Genomic DNA, 19338 nt, shown 5'->3' with positions numbered 1-19338 from the left:
ATACAACGTAAATAGTGAAGACCCCAACAGCGGCACAGGAGATGGTGGTGTGAGAACCACCACAACGGCTGGGAAGGTGGAAGAAGGCAACCCCACAGCCACGTGGGTTAACTTGGGAGGGTACAGTGGCTAGGGGAGTAAACCCCGAAGACAAATCTGCACCTGGGGACAGGCACAGGCGGAGTCCAACTGATCGGACCACCGACAGCCCCCTGCAACTTCCTGCTAGTCGAAGGTCGTCATGGGTTCTCTCATGCCACTGGAGGTCCATCTGGCAGGAGTGAAGATAGTGGGAGTGAGGTCTGCGCACCCACACCCTCACCTTAATCCTAACCTATGCGCAAGCTTCTTGCCAACTCTTGATGCCAAGCACAACATCAAAGAGGATTTCTACAGAGCTCTTGATGCCATCCTACAGAAAACCCCGGCTACGGACAGGCTCATACTGATGGGAGATTTCAATGCTAGAGTGGGTACGGAGCATCTGGTATGGAGTAAAGTTATTGGCCAGCATGATGTGGAGAAAATGGGCTCAAACTCCTCTCCCTTTGTGCAGAGCACCAGCTGGTCATTACAAATACCATCTTCCAGATGAAGAACAGGCTCAAGACCTCCTGGCAGCACCCCCGCTCAAAACATTGGCATCTCCTTGACTACGTAATTGTCTGTCATAAGTACAGACAAGATGTCCTCTCCACCCGTGTCATGCGCGGAGCTGAGTGCTGGACTGACCACCTCATGGTCAGATCCAAACTACTCATGAGCATTCAACCCTGCGGCCCGGCGAGGACAGCCCCAAACAAGAAACTAAACTGTACAGCGTTGAACAGCATCACCACCAAAGACAACCTCCGACGGCTCCTTGCTGAAAACCTCAACATGATCCCGGAGGAATCAGCTGACTGGCCAGCTCTGCCCCAAGCTATTCATAACGCAGCCTCAGAGGCATTTGGCCAATCAAGGAAACATCACCAGGACTGGTTTGACTGCAACTCAGCTGAGATAGTCACTTTTAAAAACCAAGCATGAAGCCCACAAAGCTCTCCTGTCCTTCCCTGGATCTCCAACCCATATAACCACCTTCACTGCTGCAAGAGCAGAAACCCAGTGAGTCCTTCAGACTATGGAGAACACCTGGTGGGTGCAAAAGGCGCAAGAAATCCAGAACCTAGCAGACTGCAATAACACTCAAGGCTTTTATGATGCCATAAAAGCATTGTATGGCCCCAGGAAGCGGGCGATTGCCCTAGTCCGATCAGCTGACGGGTCCACGCTCTTCAAGGACCGCCACGAGACCGCCACCTAGTCATATGATGTGCAACGCTTTGGAGATGTTGTCCGACAGAAGAGCCGCTCCGATTCTGCTGGGGTGAAGGCCATCAGCACGGAAGAGCCTAGGTCGCTCCCAGAACAGATTCCAATTATTTACAAAGAGCAGTCTCTGTTTATTACACCATGACATTAACCATTCATTTAGAGCAAATAATCTACTGAACCTTTCACGTCCTAGTCGGTGCGTGGGAAGCGGTCCAGACACGATGATCGTTGTTTCAGGCGATGTGCTGCGTACCGTCTCGATCAGGCTCCTGTAGTCCTTCTTCAGAACCTCCGTCTGCCGCAGCCTGATGTCGTTCGTTCCCGCGTGCAGCACGACAGCTCCGACCCGCTCGTCACCATTCAGGATCCCGGGGACCTGCGCAGCTACATCGAGAACACGAGCACCAGGAAAGCAGTGAGTGCGCACCTTACCTTTACCTGAGGTAGCGTGGACATGCCGGACGATGGAACTGCCGATGATCACAGCGTCGCGTTCCGTCTCGCGTAGAGGGGAGAAGCGGTTCCGGGTGGAGATCTCGAAGGCCGGGAGAGGCGGAGAGGTCCTTGCTCTGGTTCTGGCTCGCGTCTTCCGCTGTGGAATCACCCAGGGTCCATGGTGTTGAGTCGGTGCCGGAGTGAACGAAACCAGGGATGATCGCGTCCTGGCTGCTCGGGTCCTGTGCAGAGAAACACACGGAGTAGTCGAGGTCGGAGTCAAAAGGTTACTAACCACTGACTTGTGAGCATCAGCGCGTGATGTTTCAAGCGCGGATCGCCGATACGCTATAAAAATGAAAATGTTCGTTTGTAAAAGAGTGTAAAGAAGAAAATCAAGGTTTATGAATTAATTCGACGGAGCTCCAAACACAACAACGCACTCAGTTGCGACGCATGCGCATGCGCAGTTTTGTCAAGTTCTGTCACACATCTCTCAGACCAGACATCTCTCAGACCAGGGGTATCTGGTTTCCCCTGCTCCATCTGTGGTCGAGTGTGCGGCACATGCTGAACACTTTCATGAAAATGTTTTGAGGAAGTGGTTTTTTAGATACCAATTTGACATCATTTTTTCATTTGCTGCATGTTTGATTCTCTACTGCGATCACAAGTCTATTCAGGTATGTCAAAGATTCATGTAGTTTGTAACTATTTCCAATAAGGTTTCATTAGTTTACATCAGTTAACATGAACTAAGAATGAAGAAAACAACATTTATTAATCTTAATGTTAATCTCATCATCAAAAGTAACAGTATCTGTTAACATTAGTTAATTAACTTAACTGAGCTAATATGAACTGACATTTTTATGAACTACAATGAACAGTTTGATAAATGCTGTAAAGTATATTGCTCATTGTTACTTTATGTTAGTTAATGCATGAACTAATGATAACAAATGAGACCTTATTGTAATGTTACCAGTGTATTTTTTATTTTCCACTCGTCTGAAACAACGTTATAAATAGTCAAACCGCTCAAAATCTGCCAGTTCATGAAAAGCAATATTCTCACTTGGGGAGAGCGAGAGTAATTGTCATTAGGGTCTATACTTTAGTAACGGTCCAAATAAGAAAATGCTTGCTTGTCCAATAGTTTGAAAACTTAAGGATAGCTTTTGTGAATACAATGTAAAATTCAGAATCATATTGGGTGATATAGATAATAAAAAGTTGTTCTCAGTATAAATGTTAAACTGGGTCAAGATTTCACATGCTTTTATTTGTTTTAATTTTATACAATATACTGATTCCAATTTGTTTGCGTGTAACATTTGACATTTTGTTTTATAATCATTTAACTGTTCAAATTTAGCTAAATAGCTAGTAATCGTTTCCTCCTGTACAATCTGTTGATTGAAGCACTTACAGAAACAGTAGTTGTGAAGTTCACGGTCATGTGATGTCCTCCCTGTTCCTGATGGGGCCGTATTCACAAAGAATTTTAAGGCTAAAAGTAGCTCCTAACTGGCGAATTTAGGAGCAACTCCTAAAAATAATGAGCGTGTCACTCGTAACTTTAGGACTCCTAATTTATTTGACTAAGAGTAATTCACGAAGCATTTTTAGCCCTAAAAGTAGTACCTAAGCCTGGGACAGCTTAAAAGAAGTCGAGAGGACTCCTAACTCACTAAGACCTATTCACAAACCGCTTTTTGTGGCATTTCACGTTGCGATGTTTTGAAATGCGTATGCGGCGGCTACAGGAGCTTCCAATCGCGAGGGAATAATTTTGCATTGAAGGCATAGATGCAATAACGCCACCAACAACAACCAAAACTAGGCTACTCATTGCATGTAAACTAATTGTAACGTTTCATTGTGAATCAAATTAAAATGTTCTTCTCTTTGCAAACGTAGGCAGAGGCATATAGTGACAGATTAATTCAGTAATGTTTCAAAGATATTGCATCAATCCATATGTTTCATTAGGGTACTAGGCTATTTGTTTTGCCTTACTCTTTATTCATTTAGGCTATTTATTCAGTTATTCATCATCTTCCGTCCTTCGCACTACTTGTGTAGCGCACGCATTCTCAGACCTGTCACCTGTCACTCATCATCGTAGGGGAGGTGTTTGGAATCATTCCCGCGTTACAATCATCAGCCAATCAAGGTGGTCACTTCAGTCAAGCTCGTGCATGAGTAATTACGTCATCCATAGCAACGAAGACTCACTCTTAGTTTAGGAGTTGTCATTTTTCTTTACTAAAGTGTAGGTCTGAAAGGCGTTGTGAATAACTTTTAAGAGAAAACTCCTAGCTAAAATCTTTTAGTGCGATTTAGGAGTACTCCTAGTGGTAAGATAAAATGCTTTGTGAATAGCCTACGGCCCCTGTTCCACAAAAAAAAAAAAAAAAAAAAATGCTGAAACCCTTTAATTTTTTTGTTATTTGGTAAGATAACATCTGAATTCTAGAGATTGCAACATACATGTTATTAATAAGTCAAATACAATGTTTTAAATAAGATCTATTGATCTCTTATTTGTGAAGATGGAACTGACAGCACTTTGAAAAAAAACAGGAGAAAAAAAAACATATAAACCTTATAAAAAAACTTATTCTGATTAATCTGGCATTCAGTTGGATTTATGTTAGAATTATCTTCATGATCTTCAGAATCCTCCAGGTAGAGCATCTAAAAGAGAGTGAAGTTCATCCACCCATGAAGAGAGAAATACTAGGCTACGTAAGATTTTACTATTTTCAAATTACAGTATTTGAATCGTTACATTTAATTTCACACTACCTTTTTTTAAATCACACATTTAACATTAAAAACTTGTAAAAACTTGTCCAGATCATTTAGATTTTAGTTAAGTAAGAACTAAAAGTAGATTTAGAAGTAAAAATGTAAGTTTTAAATTTAAACCTGCAGTCCGTAACTTTTTTGAGTAAAAAATTATCCAAAATAAATTTTTGAGCAAATGCATAACCAATCATTGTTCAAAACTCTCTGCTTGCCGTAGCTCGATTCACAACTGTAAGCTTGTAATAATGTTTTTAATTCCAGTGGTACTGTCATCACATCACATCTGTCCACATAAAGAAGGTGGCTTGTTCGACTTGTTCGACTAAAGCAAGGATATTATTTCTCAAGATTAAGTGCAACACAGTCCCAGACTGCCGAAAGATGCACTGTACCGCCTTTTTAACGTGTCTGCTCACCGTATGCCTGATAAATCAAGTGAGTGGCTGGGACACTGTCACTGGAAAGTATGGAGACACTGTTGAAATCCCATGCAACAATGGCCATGTCATGGAAGGGTTTGTTAAATGGAAATACGACAATAGCAACATTCTGGCGAAACATGTGGGTCAGAATGCCTCTATTTCAAACTATACGAACTACAAGAACAGAGTCGGTATCAAACAAGATTTTGGCCTCGTCATCAGAGAAGTGACCATGGCAGATCAGAGAACCTTCACCTGCATGGTGGTGGGGGAAAATGACATTTTTGAGTACCCTGTTCAACTGGTTATTTACAAGCTTCCATCACCACCTCAGATTACAAACCAAACGACTGCGATGGCAGTTGGCAAACTAACTAAGTTAGCGCAGTGTCGTACTGAAAGTGCCAATCCTGCTGCCAACATCACATGGTTCAAGAACAAAACTCCACTTTTTCCTGATGGAGCAGCCATTAAAATCAGTACAACTGTGGATGTTGATAAAGCGACGGGACTGTCTTCAACCAAATCTGAGCTCGAGTATACAGCAGTGAAGGAAGACATTGGTGCCAGTTTCACCTGTCAGATTCAACACATCCGGTGTGCTAGCATGGATTCCTCCCCTCTTTATCTTCACTGTGAACTACCCTACTGAGAAGCTCAGTCTTCAAGTGGTGTCCCAGGGTCCTTTTAAGGAAGGGGACGACGTGACCCTCAAATGTACTGCAGACGGAAACCCTCCACCTTCTAGCTACATCTTTTACATGAAGGGAGAGAAAAAGACAGTGGAGAACTCCAACACATACACCTTGACCAATGTCACCCGGGAAAGCACTGGAGAATACAAATGTTCTCTGGTGGACAGTGAGGATATGGTGGCTTCTGTACCCATCACAGTTGAATATCTTGATGTGGTTCTTAGCACCGCTGGTCAAATTTTCAAGGGACTTGGCGAGCGTTTTGAGATGAGCGTAGAAGTTGAGGCTTCAGGAACACCACAAATATCTTGGAGAAAGGGCAATATCAAGCTGAATAGCCCGCCCAAGTTTGACAAGTTGAAGTTCTCCGACTCTGGTGTGTATGAGTGTGTTGTTTCCATGGCTGGCCTCAAGAAGACACGAACATTTGAATTAATACTTCAAGGTTCTCCAGTGATCCAGAAAGAATCGTGGTGCCTGAAGCGTGAACAAGGTCCTGACTTGTGAGGCTGAAGGCTTTCCAAAACCCACAGTACAGTGTAGTTTCACGGGTCAATTTGACCCACATATTTTAACGCTCTAAGGCTACTGTACCGACCCAAAATAATAAAATTTCAAATAGAAAAATATTTTGTCAGCCACAGATGGTAAAAATGAGCTATCATTTATTTTTTCAAGCTACCTGAAATAATATTATTAAACCTTTGTTTGTTTTTCTTGATATTTTGTGACTTTTTCTCATTTATCATCATGAACATGCATGCAAAGTTTCAACATGCTGATGTTGAATCAGCTTTGGTTGAGTCAGTGTAAGCAGGTGGATTTTCTAAGCATAAAATGTAAAAATAAAAAATGAAAAAGTACCAAAAAAAAGTATATGCAAAAAAGTCAGTATACTGTTTATTTTAAAAATTTGTCAAAACGGTTTAAAAAAAAAAATGTTGATATTGAAAGTTTACAATTTGTACCTGAATCTTTATTGTTTTTAATAGTGTGGTTTTTGAGGAATTGTATTGAATCCAATTAGGTCACTTTTTTTATTAGGGTCAATTTGTCGCTCCATAAAGGGTGTACACAGAAATCGAACAGTCCACAAGGGTTAATAATGAAATATATTCAGGATATGATTCCAAAATAAATTTATTGCTGACAGCACAGCAGAACTTTTAAGGCACATTTATAAGTTCAATATAAGGCATAAATCATGACTTCATTTCATTAAAGTTTGTTTCAAACACATTCAATGAAATCAGAGCTGATTTTTATTACAGTTTAAGATGAAACCCTCAGTAACTTTATTAGCTTAATGAAGCGTCTGTCTTCATAGTTAAACCAGCAGAAACAGAAGCAAAAATGTAAAGAACATTGGGAGACAAATGACTCAGAAACGATGAGCGGACGCATCATGAGACGCCTCAGAAGAGGGTTTTGCTTCTTCAGCTTTGGAGCTATGCTGAAAAACACACACACAAACACACACACACACAATGCTGAATCAACGAATACAAAGCCAGAAAAACCAACATATGTAAGAACAGGCTGTATAATGAAGTACCTGAGTCCATAATAAATATCCCAGAATTCTCACAGTGTGTGTCGTGTCAGAGCACTGTTGTGTGTTACCTTGGTCTTGAAGAGCAGGTTTATGACTCCTTTGGAGCGACGGTCACTTGTGCGGTCAGACGGCAGACACACTGACACACTCTTACTGTCACGCTTGGACCGCGCTGACTCCGCCTCCTCACTCCCATTGGCTACTGACAGAGACAGACCTGAGGACAGGACGCGTGCAATGAGAAGTGTGGGAAAATGTCTCCATAACAATACCAAAAAAAAAAAGTTCCGATAAGAAACTGAATCTGAGTGTGTGTGTGTGTGTGTGTGTGTGTGTGCTATACCTGTGATAGTGGGCAGAGATCTGGAGTTGACGAGGCCGCTGCCGCTCAGACTCGGCTCTGACAGGTTGTGTGCGTGTGTGTGTGTGTGTGTGTGTGTGTGTGTGTGTGGTACCTGTGATAGTGGGCAGAGATCTGGAGTTGACGAGGCTGCTGCCGCTCAGACTCGGCTCTGACAGGTTGTGTGTGTGTGTGTGTGTGTGTGTGTGTGTTTGTGTGTGTGTGTGTGTGTGTGTGTGTGGTACCTGTGATAGTGGGCAGAGATCTGGAGTTGACGAGGCCGCTGCCGCTCAGACTCGTCTCTGACAGGTTCGTGTCGCTGCGGAATTCCTGCTTCTTGGAAAGCTAGAGAGACGGAGAGAAGATAATAATTACCATAATAATATCATCACAATCACTGTGAAACACAAACACAGGTTAATGAAGGACCAAACCTGCAAAAATACTCAATAAATCCATCAATTAGCCAAAGAAGTAAAGGTGTTTTAATGTTCCTGTATTGTGTTTATTAAATTAAATTAATCTTTATTTCAGCATTAAGATATAAGGTTAAAATGTGTGTATTTTAGGTGCTGTAACTGATCATCATTTATTTCAGTATTCCTTTAATACTTCATCATAATTATGGTCCTGTGGTGTGATAAAGTTTAATATTTAAATACAAATATTCCATGTGGTGTTAATATGAGCTAAAAGTATTAGTAAAATGCTATTTAAAACATCATGTCCAGTATTCAGTGTCAACTACCAATTTATTCACATATTCTACAATAATTGAATTTATTTTATTATTTATTTTTACATTTACTTTTGAATTTATTCTGAGATGTATGTGCACTGTATGTGTCTCTCTCTCACCCGTTTGTCGAGCGTGCTGCTCCGCTCTTTCTCCTCGCTGATGAAGATCATGCTGCCACGGCCGGGCTTCTTCTTCTTCTTGGATTTCCTCAGTTTCACCTGGAAGAACAGGAAGCATGAGCATGATGATGTCATTCCGGAGAGCTGCAATCATTGGTCCTGCTTTTTTATTCTGTTTTTGTGATTATCTTCATCTTCATCATCCTCACCTCCACCTCAACACCACTCTCATCCATCACACTGACACTTCCACTGGAGCGAGGTATGATGGACGGAGATAGAGGAACGCCACTGTCGAAAGACAGACTACAGAGAAAGAGAGAGAGAGAGAGAGAGAGAGAGAGAGAGAGAGAGAAGGAGAGAGAGACAGAGAGAGAGAGAGAAACAGAGAGAGAGAGGTTATGTTTAAAATAGAATACTACTTTCTAAAAATATTATGTCAGACAAAAAACAAAATGACAAACAATTCAAATTCAGTTTAATTCAACAATTCAATTCAGTATCATGTTACATTGTTGTCACATGACCTCCTCACATGGCATATTTAATTTTGCATCATCTCAGAAATAATAGAAATATTAATAAAACTAAAACAATATATTAATAACAAATACAATTACAATTGTTTTTTTAAATATAAATATTAAATATATATTTATTTATATATATACTATACATATATTCTATAAAAAATATAAAACAATTTCAAAACTAAATTTCAAAACACTTTTGACACTTTGCATACAGAAAATTTGCATTTTGTGTGTTAATGTATAAACTACTGAAATAATAATTAAAAAAATTACCTCAAGTTTAATTTAGCATCATCTCATAAATAAAACAATGTATTAATAAAATTATTAAAATATACATACTAAAACAAACATTAATACAATGAAATATATATTTTCTAATTCTAATAAAAATTATTTTGTTAATATAAAAAGATATGAAATAAAAGTAATATTTTCTATAAAATGTAATGCAATTAAAAATCTAACATTTAAACAAATAATAATGAAACAATATATAAATAACAAAAATATTTAAATGATTTAAATATAAATATTAAAAAAAATCTCTTCTTTTCTATGAAAAAATATGAAATATAGTGCCTTGCACACTGGAATCATTTGTAGGTGTATCTGATAAAAGTCCATTATAATCCATATAATCAAAAAAGTTAGAGTAGTGTGTCGGATTTATACATTTCTCAATTCTAATATATATAGATATAAAATGTACAGAAATTCTATAAAAATACAGAAAATCTGCATTCAATGCACAGTACCCATATTAACGGATAAACTAGTTTAATGTTTAGAGTAAGTTATTCTGTACTCTGCGATAGAGTGACGTGTGTGTGTGTGTGTGTGGTCACCTCTCTGGGTGTGTCTTAGTGGGCGTTCCACACTCAGATCCAGCCAGGGAGCAGATGGACTGTCGGACGGAGCGGAGCATGGAGCGCGGGCGCGTGGACCTCCTCTCGTCCATATCCGGCTGGAGAAGAGGAACAATCAGAGCTGATCTCTTATCATCTCACAACATCTCTCTCTGGGTCTCGTTCTTACCAGCTCTCTCACTCCGTACTCCTTCTCCACCTTCTTCTTCAGCTGTTTGAAGCACTCCTCCATGCGCTCGTGGAAAGGTCGAAGGTCATCGGTCACTCTTTTTCCGTGCAGACTGATTCCTCTTCCCAACAGCGGGATCTACACGAGTCAAGCGGGAGTTTAAACAGGATAACGTCTGTCCTAACCCAGCATGAGTTTACACCGTCACAACACAACACAACACAAAACAAAATAACACAAAACAACAGAACACATCACAACACAAAACAAAACAACACAACACAACACAACACAACAACACAGCACAACAACACAACACATCACAACACAACACAACACAACACATCACAACACAACACATCACAACACATCACATCACAACACAACACAACACAACACATCACAACACATCACAACACAACACAACACAACACAACACAACACAGCACAACACAGCACAAAACAACACAACACAAAACAACACAACACAACACAACACAACACAACACAACACAGCACAACACATCACAACACAACACAACACAACACAACACAACACAACACAACACAACAGAACTGCAAAGCGAAAGAGAAACAATGTTTTTGACCTGCCATGCGATGAGGTCTTTGAGTCTCATGAGTTTGTCTCTGTCATCGGGATGTTCCTGTGTGTATTCCTCCGTGAAGAACGCCTGGACAAACACACACACACACACACAAATCAAGAACCGTTCTCACAGATTCTCTCGGTCGTCTCACACACACACACACACACACACACACAGCGTCTCTCTCTGACCTTCTCGTATTTGGCGAAGCCGCCCATGACGGCGGGATCCACGATACCGTTGAGCAGCATGGAGAGGGGGTTTATGGGTAATGTGTCGTCACACTGGTACTGGTTGATCATGGTGAGGATTTTCTCATTGGTTTGTCCCATCGTCTCGAGGGCGTTCTCCAGCGGACTCACCGTCGTCTGACAGAGAAATACAGACAAATTATTATATTATTGATTCAAGTTTATTTGTATAGAGCTTTTATATACATAAAAAATACACAATACATATTGTTTTAAAGCAGCTTTACAGAAAATATATAATATATAAACATATCTGCTCATCAATGTTGAACAACTGGATGCAAATCAATCAAATAATATAATATAATATAATATAATATAATATAATATAATATAATATAATATAATATAATATAATATAATATAATATAATATAATGATGCGTCTCCACTTTTGTTATTATAGAGGAAGTCTTTGGGTATGTTTGACCTTGCATACTATTTATTTATTTTTATTTATTTTTATGCAACTATATTATTGCCCAGCTCTAATCTGCTAAATGCAACTATAAGGCATGAAGCCTTATATATTAAGATACTATAAACATTAACATCAAGATTTTCTGTAAAGCTGCTTTGAAAAAATGTATATATAGTGTACAAATACATTTGACTTGATTTTTTAATGTGCATAATGTGAATCTGTGCACATTATTCACATTTTCTGTATGCATAAAATAAATAAAGCACACTGTACAGAATATCACATCTCACAATGTAAGGCAATTCACTTGACATTTGAATTGATATTATAGTAAATGCAAATGTTAACTCTCTCTTGATTATTAAGAGATCAGATCTTAAATTTAATCAGATAAATTTTAAATACAAAATAAAAATGTATTTCTAAGATGAAACTCAATGTCAATGCATTAAATATAATTACTTACATAATGAGGTCATGTGACAATGTAGCATGTATACTGTTTTATGTTTATTGTTGTATACGGCATGCTATCTTGCAGTGTTGGGTGTAATGCGTTACTATGTAATTAATTACTGTATTTAATTACTTTCCCCTTGAAAAAGTAAAGCCGGGGATAACTCCTCATTTTTCTGTATTTAATTACAGTTACTTTTGATGTAATTGAATTTAATACTGTATAAAGTATATAACAATTCTATATAAAACAATAGTGGATTTAACATCATTTTTTAAAATACTTTTTAATACTCCCTTTAAATAATTTGGTCATTTCAAGAATAATGTATGCAATTTTACATTATATATTTGAATGTATTAAAAGAGAAGTTTCAGTTTTTATTTGTATTGTTAAACTGCTCGAGGTTGATATGTATGGAAGCTTGTTTCCACAGAATAAAACATTTTAAGAGATAATTGCGATGGCTTTTTTTGCGACAGAGTCCGGCTTTTTATCTCACAATTGCGAGTTTACATCTCGCAGTTCTGACTTTATTTCTCAGAATTTCGAGATATAAAGTCAGAATTGTGAGAAATAAAGTCGCAATTGCATGTTATAAAGTCAGAATTGCGAGATATAAAGTCAGAATTGTGAGAAATAAAGTCGCAATTCTGAGAAATAAAGTCGCAATTGCGAGATATAAAGTCACAATTCTGAGAAATAAAGTTGCAACTGCGAGATATAAAGTCGCAACTCTGAGAAATAAAGTCGCAATTGGGAGATATAAAGTCAGAATTGCACGATATAAAGTCGCAATTGCGGGATATAAAGTCAGAATTGTGAGATCTAAACTATTCTGTGGTTAAAAAAAATAATAAAAAAAGTCCGTCTTTTTTTTCCTTAGAATTGGACTTTATATCTCACAATTGTGAGTTTATATCTCACAATTCTGAGAAAAGATGTCAGAATTGCGAGATATAAAGTCGCAATCGCGTGTTATAAAGTCAGAATTGCGTGATATAAAGTTGCAATTGCGAGAAAAAAATCAGAATTCTGACTTTATATCTCGCATTTCTGACTTTATAACACGCAATTGCGACTTTATTTCACGCAATTCTGACTTTATATCAGATGTAAGAGATCGCAATTATTATTATTTATTTATTATTCAGTGGCGGAAACAAGCTTCCATAGATATGGGATTAGAAAGTAATCAGTAATAAGTAATGCAATGCTTTTTAGAGAGAGTAATTAGTACAGTTGAAGATGTAATTAATTACATTTTTAGAGTGACTTTCCCAACACTGCTGTTTTGCATACTATTATAAAGCAGGCAGTGTCCACTGTGAAGTATGCAGCACACTAGTGTATCAGCCAGAGTTTGATTGACAGGGACGGACACTCACGTGGGTCATGCTGATGGCCTCAAACCAGCGCAGGATTCCTGGGAGTTTATACGCGGTTATGAACGTGGTCCGTTCGATCCACATCGACTGAAGACAAGAGAAAAGAGACAGAAGACAGAGAACAGAGTAAATCAGCCAGTCGGTGTGTGTGTGTGTGTGTGTGAGGGACAAAAGACTCTTCAAAGTGACTTTCCAGTGCAGACTTGAGTAAAGTGTGCTTGTTTTTGGGGTTTATTCCTTGCTGGTGTTCGGCTTCATAGCTAAGTAAAGTGAGTGATCACTAACAGAAGAGGTCAAATCTCTCCATCTGCTGTTCAAACTGCACACTGACATCATTAAATCACCAGAGATTGTGTCTCATTTCTGTCTTTCAGCTCATTTACCACCTCATGGATGCAGAAATGCTGTGCTGTTTTCCTTTCACAGATCATTTAAATAAAGCCGAAATAAAATGTGATATAAAACAGATGAAAAACATCAGAAATGTTGTTTTGGCAACAAACTGAAAAAAATAAAGTTGAAGTACTAAAATTACAAACTAAAACTGAAAACAATATATTAAAGCTATATAGAAATATTTGAAGCAAAAAAAAAATACACATAAAATTACAAAAACTAAAATTAATATGAAAACTGAAAATTATAAAAATAAAAGATAGTCTGCTAAATACTATACTAGTTTATAATAATACTAAAATAACACTGGAGAGATTTATTCAATGATTTTTGCCATTTGTATATGTGAAATATTGTTATTAATAAGTGAAATTAGATTTTCTTTGCCAGGTGCAATTTAGCCTCGTTTCATGTGTTTTATTCAAGTTTGTGCTGAAATGAATCAGTTAACATGCCGAAAACCACAAAAATGGGGTCTTATTTTATCAGACCACATTGCCTGTCTTTTTAGAGAGATCTGGCAACAATAATTGAGCTTTGAATGTGTTGAAGCATTTACACTTGCCTCCGATTAAAACATGAAGTGAGAATTATTAACATGACTTTAATCTAAATGCTTGCTCTATTTGAAAGTAAAAAGAGTCAGAAATGATCATTATGTTGAAAATGTATCAGAAACGGCTTTTGAAATGAAATGTGTAAATGTGTTTTCTGTGCATCTGAAAGTGGCAGACAGTGAAAAGGCACCTTTAGGGTGTAATAAGTATAATTAGCTTCATGAACAATAGAGATCCTCATGCACACGTTTGTATGAATACGTTAGGACTCACAACAAACTCATTATCCGGATCCACTTTCCCTTTCCTCACGGGTCTGGAATACTGGAAGCGCTGAACGTAGTTTGACTTGTAGAAGCTACAGAATCAGCAGAGAGAGACAGAAGACATGAGGAGAGATGAACGTGTTTGGTGTTTTAATCGTTGTGATTGTTCAGTGAGCGGAGACTGACTTGATGATCTGATCCGGGACGGGTTTGTTCTTCAGACGTGGCGGGATCTCCAGAACCGGCTGGACAGTAAAACACTGGATGTCTGATCCAGACCGGATAAGAACACCACACTGACCATTTATGTTTAAACATATGAAAGCATGTCTTTACTTGTCTAATAAGGGTTAATAATAAGTCTAATAAGTCTTATATTAATATAAGTAATACAAAAGTGGTATAATAATATGATATAATTTAATATAAAGTACAAAAAATCTAAAACTAAACAAAATAAAAAAGTTAGGGCTGAAGGGCTGAAGTCTTATATTAATATAAGTAACATTAAAGCGATAAAATAATAAAATAATATAATATAAAATCGATAATATAATGTAATATAATTTAATAAAGAGCAAAAAATCAAATAAAAATAAAGATATGATAAAAAAGTTAATGATAATGAAAAAAGAGTTAAGATATAAGGGCTGAAGTCTTATATTAATTTAAGCAATATAAAAGCGATACATATATATATATATATATATAATATATAATATAATAATATAAAGTGCAAAAAATCTATTAAAACTAAATATAAAATAAAAAAGTTAATGATAATGAAAAAAGAGTTAAGATATAGGGGCTGAAGTCTTATATTAATTTAAGTAATACAAATATATATATAATATAATAATATTAAGTGCAAAATTTCAATAAAAACTAAATATAAAAAAAGTTAATGATAATGAAAAAAGAGTAAAGATATAAGGGCTAAAAAATAATATAAAAGTGATAATATAATATAATAAATGCAAAATACATATGCCCACAGTAGAGTATATGTAAAGGATACACTGCATGTTTGAGTTTTTAATGTCGTCTCCAGGCATGGTGGTGATGTTGAGTCTCACGGCGCTGGGAAACTGACTCATCAGATGACTCTGGAAATCTTCCCTGCGCTCGTACTCCTTCCCGCGGTGAATGAAAACCTTATTCTGATCAGATTAAATACAATCAAAACTTAGACTACATTACATATCAGTCAGGACAGTTCTAACAAACACACACTGACCCTGAGGAACTGAGGGAATCCGCATCCGTAATATCCCACAGCGAAGTAGTCCGGCTTGGGCCGCAGGATCTTCATAATGTTCTCATAAAACTTGGCTTGTTGATTCTGTGAAAGGAATTCATTAATGAAACAAACAAAGAGAGAACATGCTAAAAAGCATTTTAATGCTAAAACACCAAGTAAGCCTGACGACTCAAACACGGAAAGTTTAGTGTGTGTTACCAGTTTCTGTCCGAGAAGCTCGTAATCGAAGACCTCCATCTCAAACTGATCCGCCAACTCCTTACACAGCATGATGGCCTCCTCCCACATCTGACACGCAGAAATCAGATTTACATTTATGCATTTGGCAGACGCTTTTATCCAAAGCGACTTACATTGCATGTCAAGGTACACATTTACATTCTTTTCACATTTACACATTTATCAGTTCTTGCTTTCCCTGGGAATCGAACCCATGACCTTGGCGTTGCAAGCGCCAACGATCTACTGTTTGAGCTACAGGAAAGCCAAAAATTAATATAACATAAAATCGATAATATAATGTAATATAATTTAATATAATATAACTTGGCCTATATAATATAACTATAATATAACTAGCAATAATTTTATAAAAAAAAATATATATATATATATATAAGTGATGCCTGCTGACCTTGCCCTTATCGAAGTAGCTGATGATGGTGTCGTAGAGTGTTTCTTTGAGCTGGCGCTGGGACGAAGGCGTCTGATAGTCCAGTTGTAGAGCACACTGTTCCTCTGACCACTGCACATACACCACAACATCAAGTCAACTCACAGTTATTCAATACAGAGAGAAACAGGAAAAGAGCAGAATCAATGACGCAAACTTCATCAAATATGAGACTAATCCATATTCACTCCAAAAAGACAACAGTGTCATTGTTCAACTCAAGTCAGATCAATATTGATTCAATTCAGTTCAATAACAGTGTCGATGTTCAAAATTTTATATAAAAGTAGTATAATAATATAATATAATATAATATAAAGTACAAAAAATCTAAAACTAAACAAAATAAAAAAGTTAATGATAATGAAAAAAAAGAGTTAAGATTTAAGTGCTAAAGTCTTATATTAATAAGTAAGATAAGTAAAAAAGTAAGAAAAGCGATAAAAAATAATATAATATAAAATCGATAATATAATGTAATATAATTTAATATAAAGAGCAAAAAATCGAATAAAACTAAAGATATGATAAAAAAGTTAATGATAATGAAAAAAGAGTTAAGATATAAGGGCTGAAGTCATATTAATTTAAGTAATATAAAAGCAATAAATAAATAAATATATATATATATATATATATCATATATATATATCATATAATATAATAATATAAAGTGTAAAAAATCTATAAAAATCTATATCCTTATTCTTATAATGTTAATATAATAACAGTGTCGATGTTCAAAATGTGCATGCCGGTTATTAGCCGCCGGTGCCGATCTCACTCCCAGGAGAAAAGGTTCTAAATAGAACTTTAAAGGATTCCGTCAGACGCTTCGTGTTTAGAACCTTTTAGGGGTTCAGATCATGAGATCATTCTTTGGATTTAGTTTTAATTTATTAATTTTGTTTTTAATTTAATTTAATTTGATGAATTAAACAGCTCGTAAACATACTTTATCATTTGAAAAAAATTAAATAACCCGTTAAACATGACAGTAAATACATTCTAACCTTTTTGGCTTAAAGTGTTGTTTAAAATTGAGCCGAGAACCCTAGGGATCTATGTAGAACCCTTTCATCTTTAGTTTGATTTGAGGTTTGTGTGACAGGGAATAAAGCGAGAGGTCGAACTGAAGTGGTTTCTAACGGGAGGACAGACTGTGTGTAATAAAACAACATTAAACATCATATAGCCTAAATGTGTGGACTGTGCAGTGTTCTCGCTAGAGAGAGAGAGAGAGAGAGCGAGAGAGAGAGAGAGAGAGAGAGAGAGAGAGAGAGAGAGAGAGAGAGAGTATAAAGAGAGTATAAATCTGCCTGGCTCACAGGAACTGATGTCATAAATTTGACCTGGAGGCTTGAGAGTGTCAGGGACGACTGTAAATCAACCAGGGAAGATGTGTCTTGTGTGTGTGTGGGTGTGTGTGTGTGTGTGTGAATGTGTGTGTACAAATGTCCCCACAAAGATGGCAAAACTTGAAATCAGCTACTAGCCAATGATCTCCACAAGGAAAAATGATTAATAAACACACCAAGATAATGTCTGCAAACATGTTTCTGAGGGTTCAGTTTAGGGGATGAACAAATATCATTAGCTCAGTATAAAAACAACACAAGTGTGTGTGTGTGAAGTGTGTTTGTTGACCTTCAGCAGTTTGGAGTGCAGCAGGAGTGTGTACGCCGCCTCGGTGTAGTTTTCTCCATCCAAATGAAGATCCCGTAATTTGTACAGATACCTTGGAAACACATTTAAAATTAATTCATATAAATTATATAAATAACTAAAATATACTATATATTTTTATAAATATAATATTATATGCGTGTATAATTAATTTAAACTATTTTTATATTAATTATATATATATATATATATAGTTCAGTTCAGTGCAACTTTCAGTTCAGTTCAACTTTATTGACAGACTCAGGGTCCATTAGAAAACCATCCAACATTACAGACACCAAACCCCTCCCTAAAAAAATCCCTCCCCTACCAATTATAAAAGACAGTTATACCAGTGCTTCCACAGATGTGACTGGTATCGCACAACACTTTCACTAGGATTTGCCAGTAACTTAATAATACCATTCTGAGAACCATCCAGTCGACCAATAAATTTGTACATCAGATTTCTCAATAAAGCCTGAAAAGTGTTGACTCTTGCCTTACAAAACAATTCACTTGCACTACACCACCTAGGTTTTTGAAGCAATATCCGCATACAGTCATTATAGGCCACCTGAAGCTTATGTATGGTTGTCTTTTTAAACTTGGCCCACAATGGGGCAGTGTAGAGTGGAGTACAGTAGGCTTGAAAGAGCCTTATCTTAACATTGTCTGAACACATATAGAGTTTTCTTGCTAACATGTTAGCTTGAGCATAAAGCACACGACACTGCCTATTAGGGTTGCCAACCGTTCCGTATAATACGGAATCCTCCCGTATTTGACACATAAAAGTCTTGTTCCGTATTGAACTGATACGGAACGCACTTTGTTCCGTATTTTTGAGAATCAATTCAGTGCAAATCCATGACAGACACATACTGTAGCTTCTAATATATGTCAGACTATGAACGAAGACATTTGTAGGCTATGATAAGAGAAAAAAAAACCCGACGGTGCGGTAGATTTCTCCCCCTGTTTGTATGATCAGTAGCGTTTTTAACATCTTGGAACATCATCAGAGAATGCCCTTTTAATTGGTCGTTTCAGTCATTGTGAGTCACGTATCGTAGCAACGATGATGACAAGTGACAACAGCGGGAAATGTAAAAATGACTACCTCCGAGCAGCCGGCGAAAAAGAAAAGAGCACAAAATTATAGAATTGAATTGGAAAATGACTACCCGTGGCTGGAATGCGTGAGGGACAATGAATACAAGGCCAAGATATTTGCACTACACTTCCTTAAAATGTTGTCTAATTAAATTAAAAATATATTTTTTTGCACTGGAAAGAACATTCTAGAAGTCTAATTCTATTGAATAAGTTCGCACAAGCCTACAGAAAACTGTTGTGTTTATTTTTCTCCAAATGCAGTTT

General features: G+C 37.1%; 1 protein-coding gene and 1 pseudogene across 3 annotated transcripts in view; one reads left to right on the top strand and one right to left on the bottom strand.

The window, feature by feature from the left end:
• The first annotated feature begins 4777 nt into the window (after positions 1-4777).
• LOC311094828 (CD166 antigen homolog A-like) lies at positions 4778-6193 on the top strand (annotated as a pseudogene). The gene has a single exon. The product of its transcript is annotated as a CD166 antigen homolog A-like (transcript).
• A 615-nt stretch (positions 6194-6808) lies between these two features.
• The window catches only part of dock2 (dedicator of cytokinesis 2), a 111033-nt gene continuing 98503 nt past the window's right edge, over positions 6809-19338 (bottom strand). For both annotated transcript variants that reach the window (XM_084133917.1, XM_084133916.1), the window contains exons 36-52: positions 17938-18028; positions 16252-16362; positions 15816-15905; positions 15594-15698; positions 15375-15516; positions 14543-14624; positions 14364-14448; positions 13138-13224; positions 10810-10986; positions 10619-10702; positions 10011-10148; positions 9821-9939; positions 8649-8745; positions 8440-8538; positions 7827-7926; positions 7310-7458; positions 6809-7139 (exon numbers count right to left, since the gene is read on the bottom strand). In XM_084133917.1, coding sequence (XP_083990043.1) covers positions 7068-7139; positions 7310-7458; positions 7827-7926; positions 8440-8538; positions 8649-8745; positions 9821-9939; positions 10011-10148; positions 10619-10702; positions 10810-10986; positions 13138-13224; positions 14364-14448; positions 14543-14624; positions 15375-15516; positions 15594-15698; positions 15816-15905; positions 16252-16362; positions 17938-18028 — 1828 coding nt within the window. In that variant the 3' untranslated portion in view covers positions 6809-7067. The remainder of the gene's footprint in view (positions 7140-7309; positions 7459-7826; positions 7927-8439; positions 8539-8648; positions 8746-9820; positions 9940-10010; positions 10149-10618; positions 10703-10809; positions 10987-13137; positions 13225-14363; positions 14449-14542; positions 14625-15374; positions 15517-15593; positions 15699-15815; positions 15906-16251; positions 16363-17937; positions 18029-19338) is intronic.

The sequence above is a fragment of the Abramis brama genome, assembly GCF_963993115.1.
Source record: "Abramis brama genome assembly, chromosome: 13".
In the NCBI taxonomy this organism is placed as follows: domain Eukaryota; kingdom Metazoa; phylum Chordata; class Actinopteri; order Cypriniformes; family Leuciscidae; genus Abramis; species Abramis brama.
The sequence above is the reverse complement of the archived record's forward strand: the minus strand, read 5'-3'. Positions and strand labels throughout refer to the sequence as shown.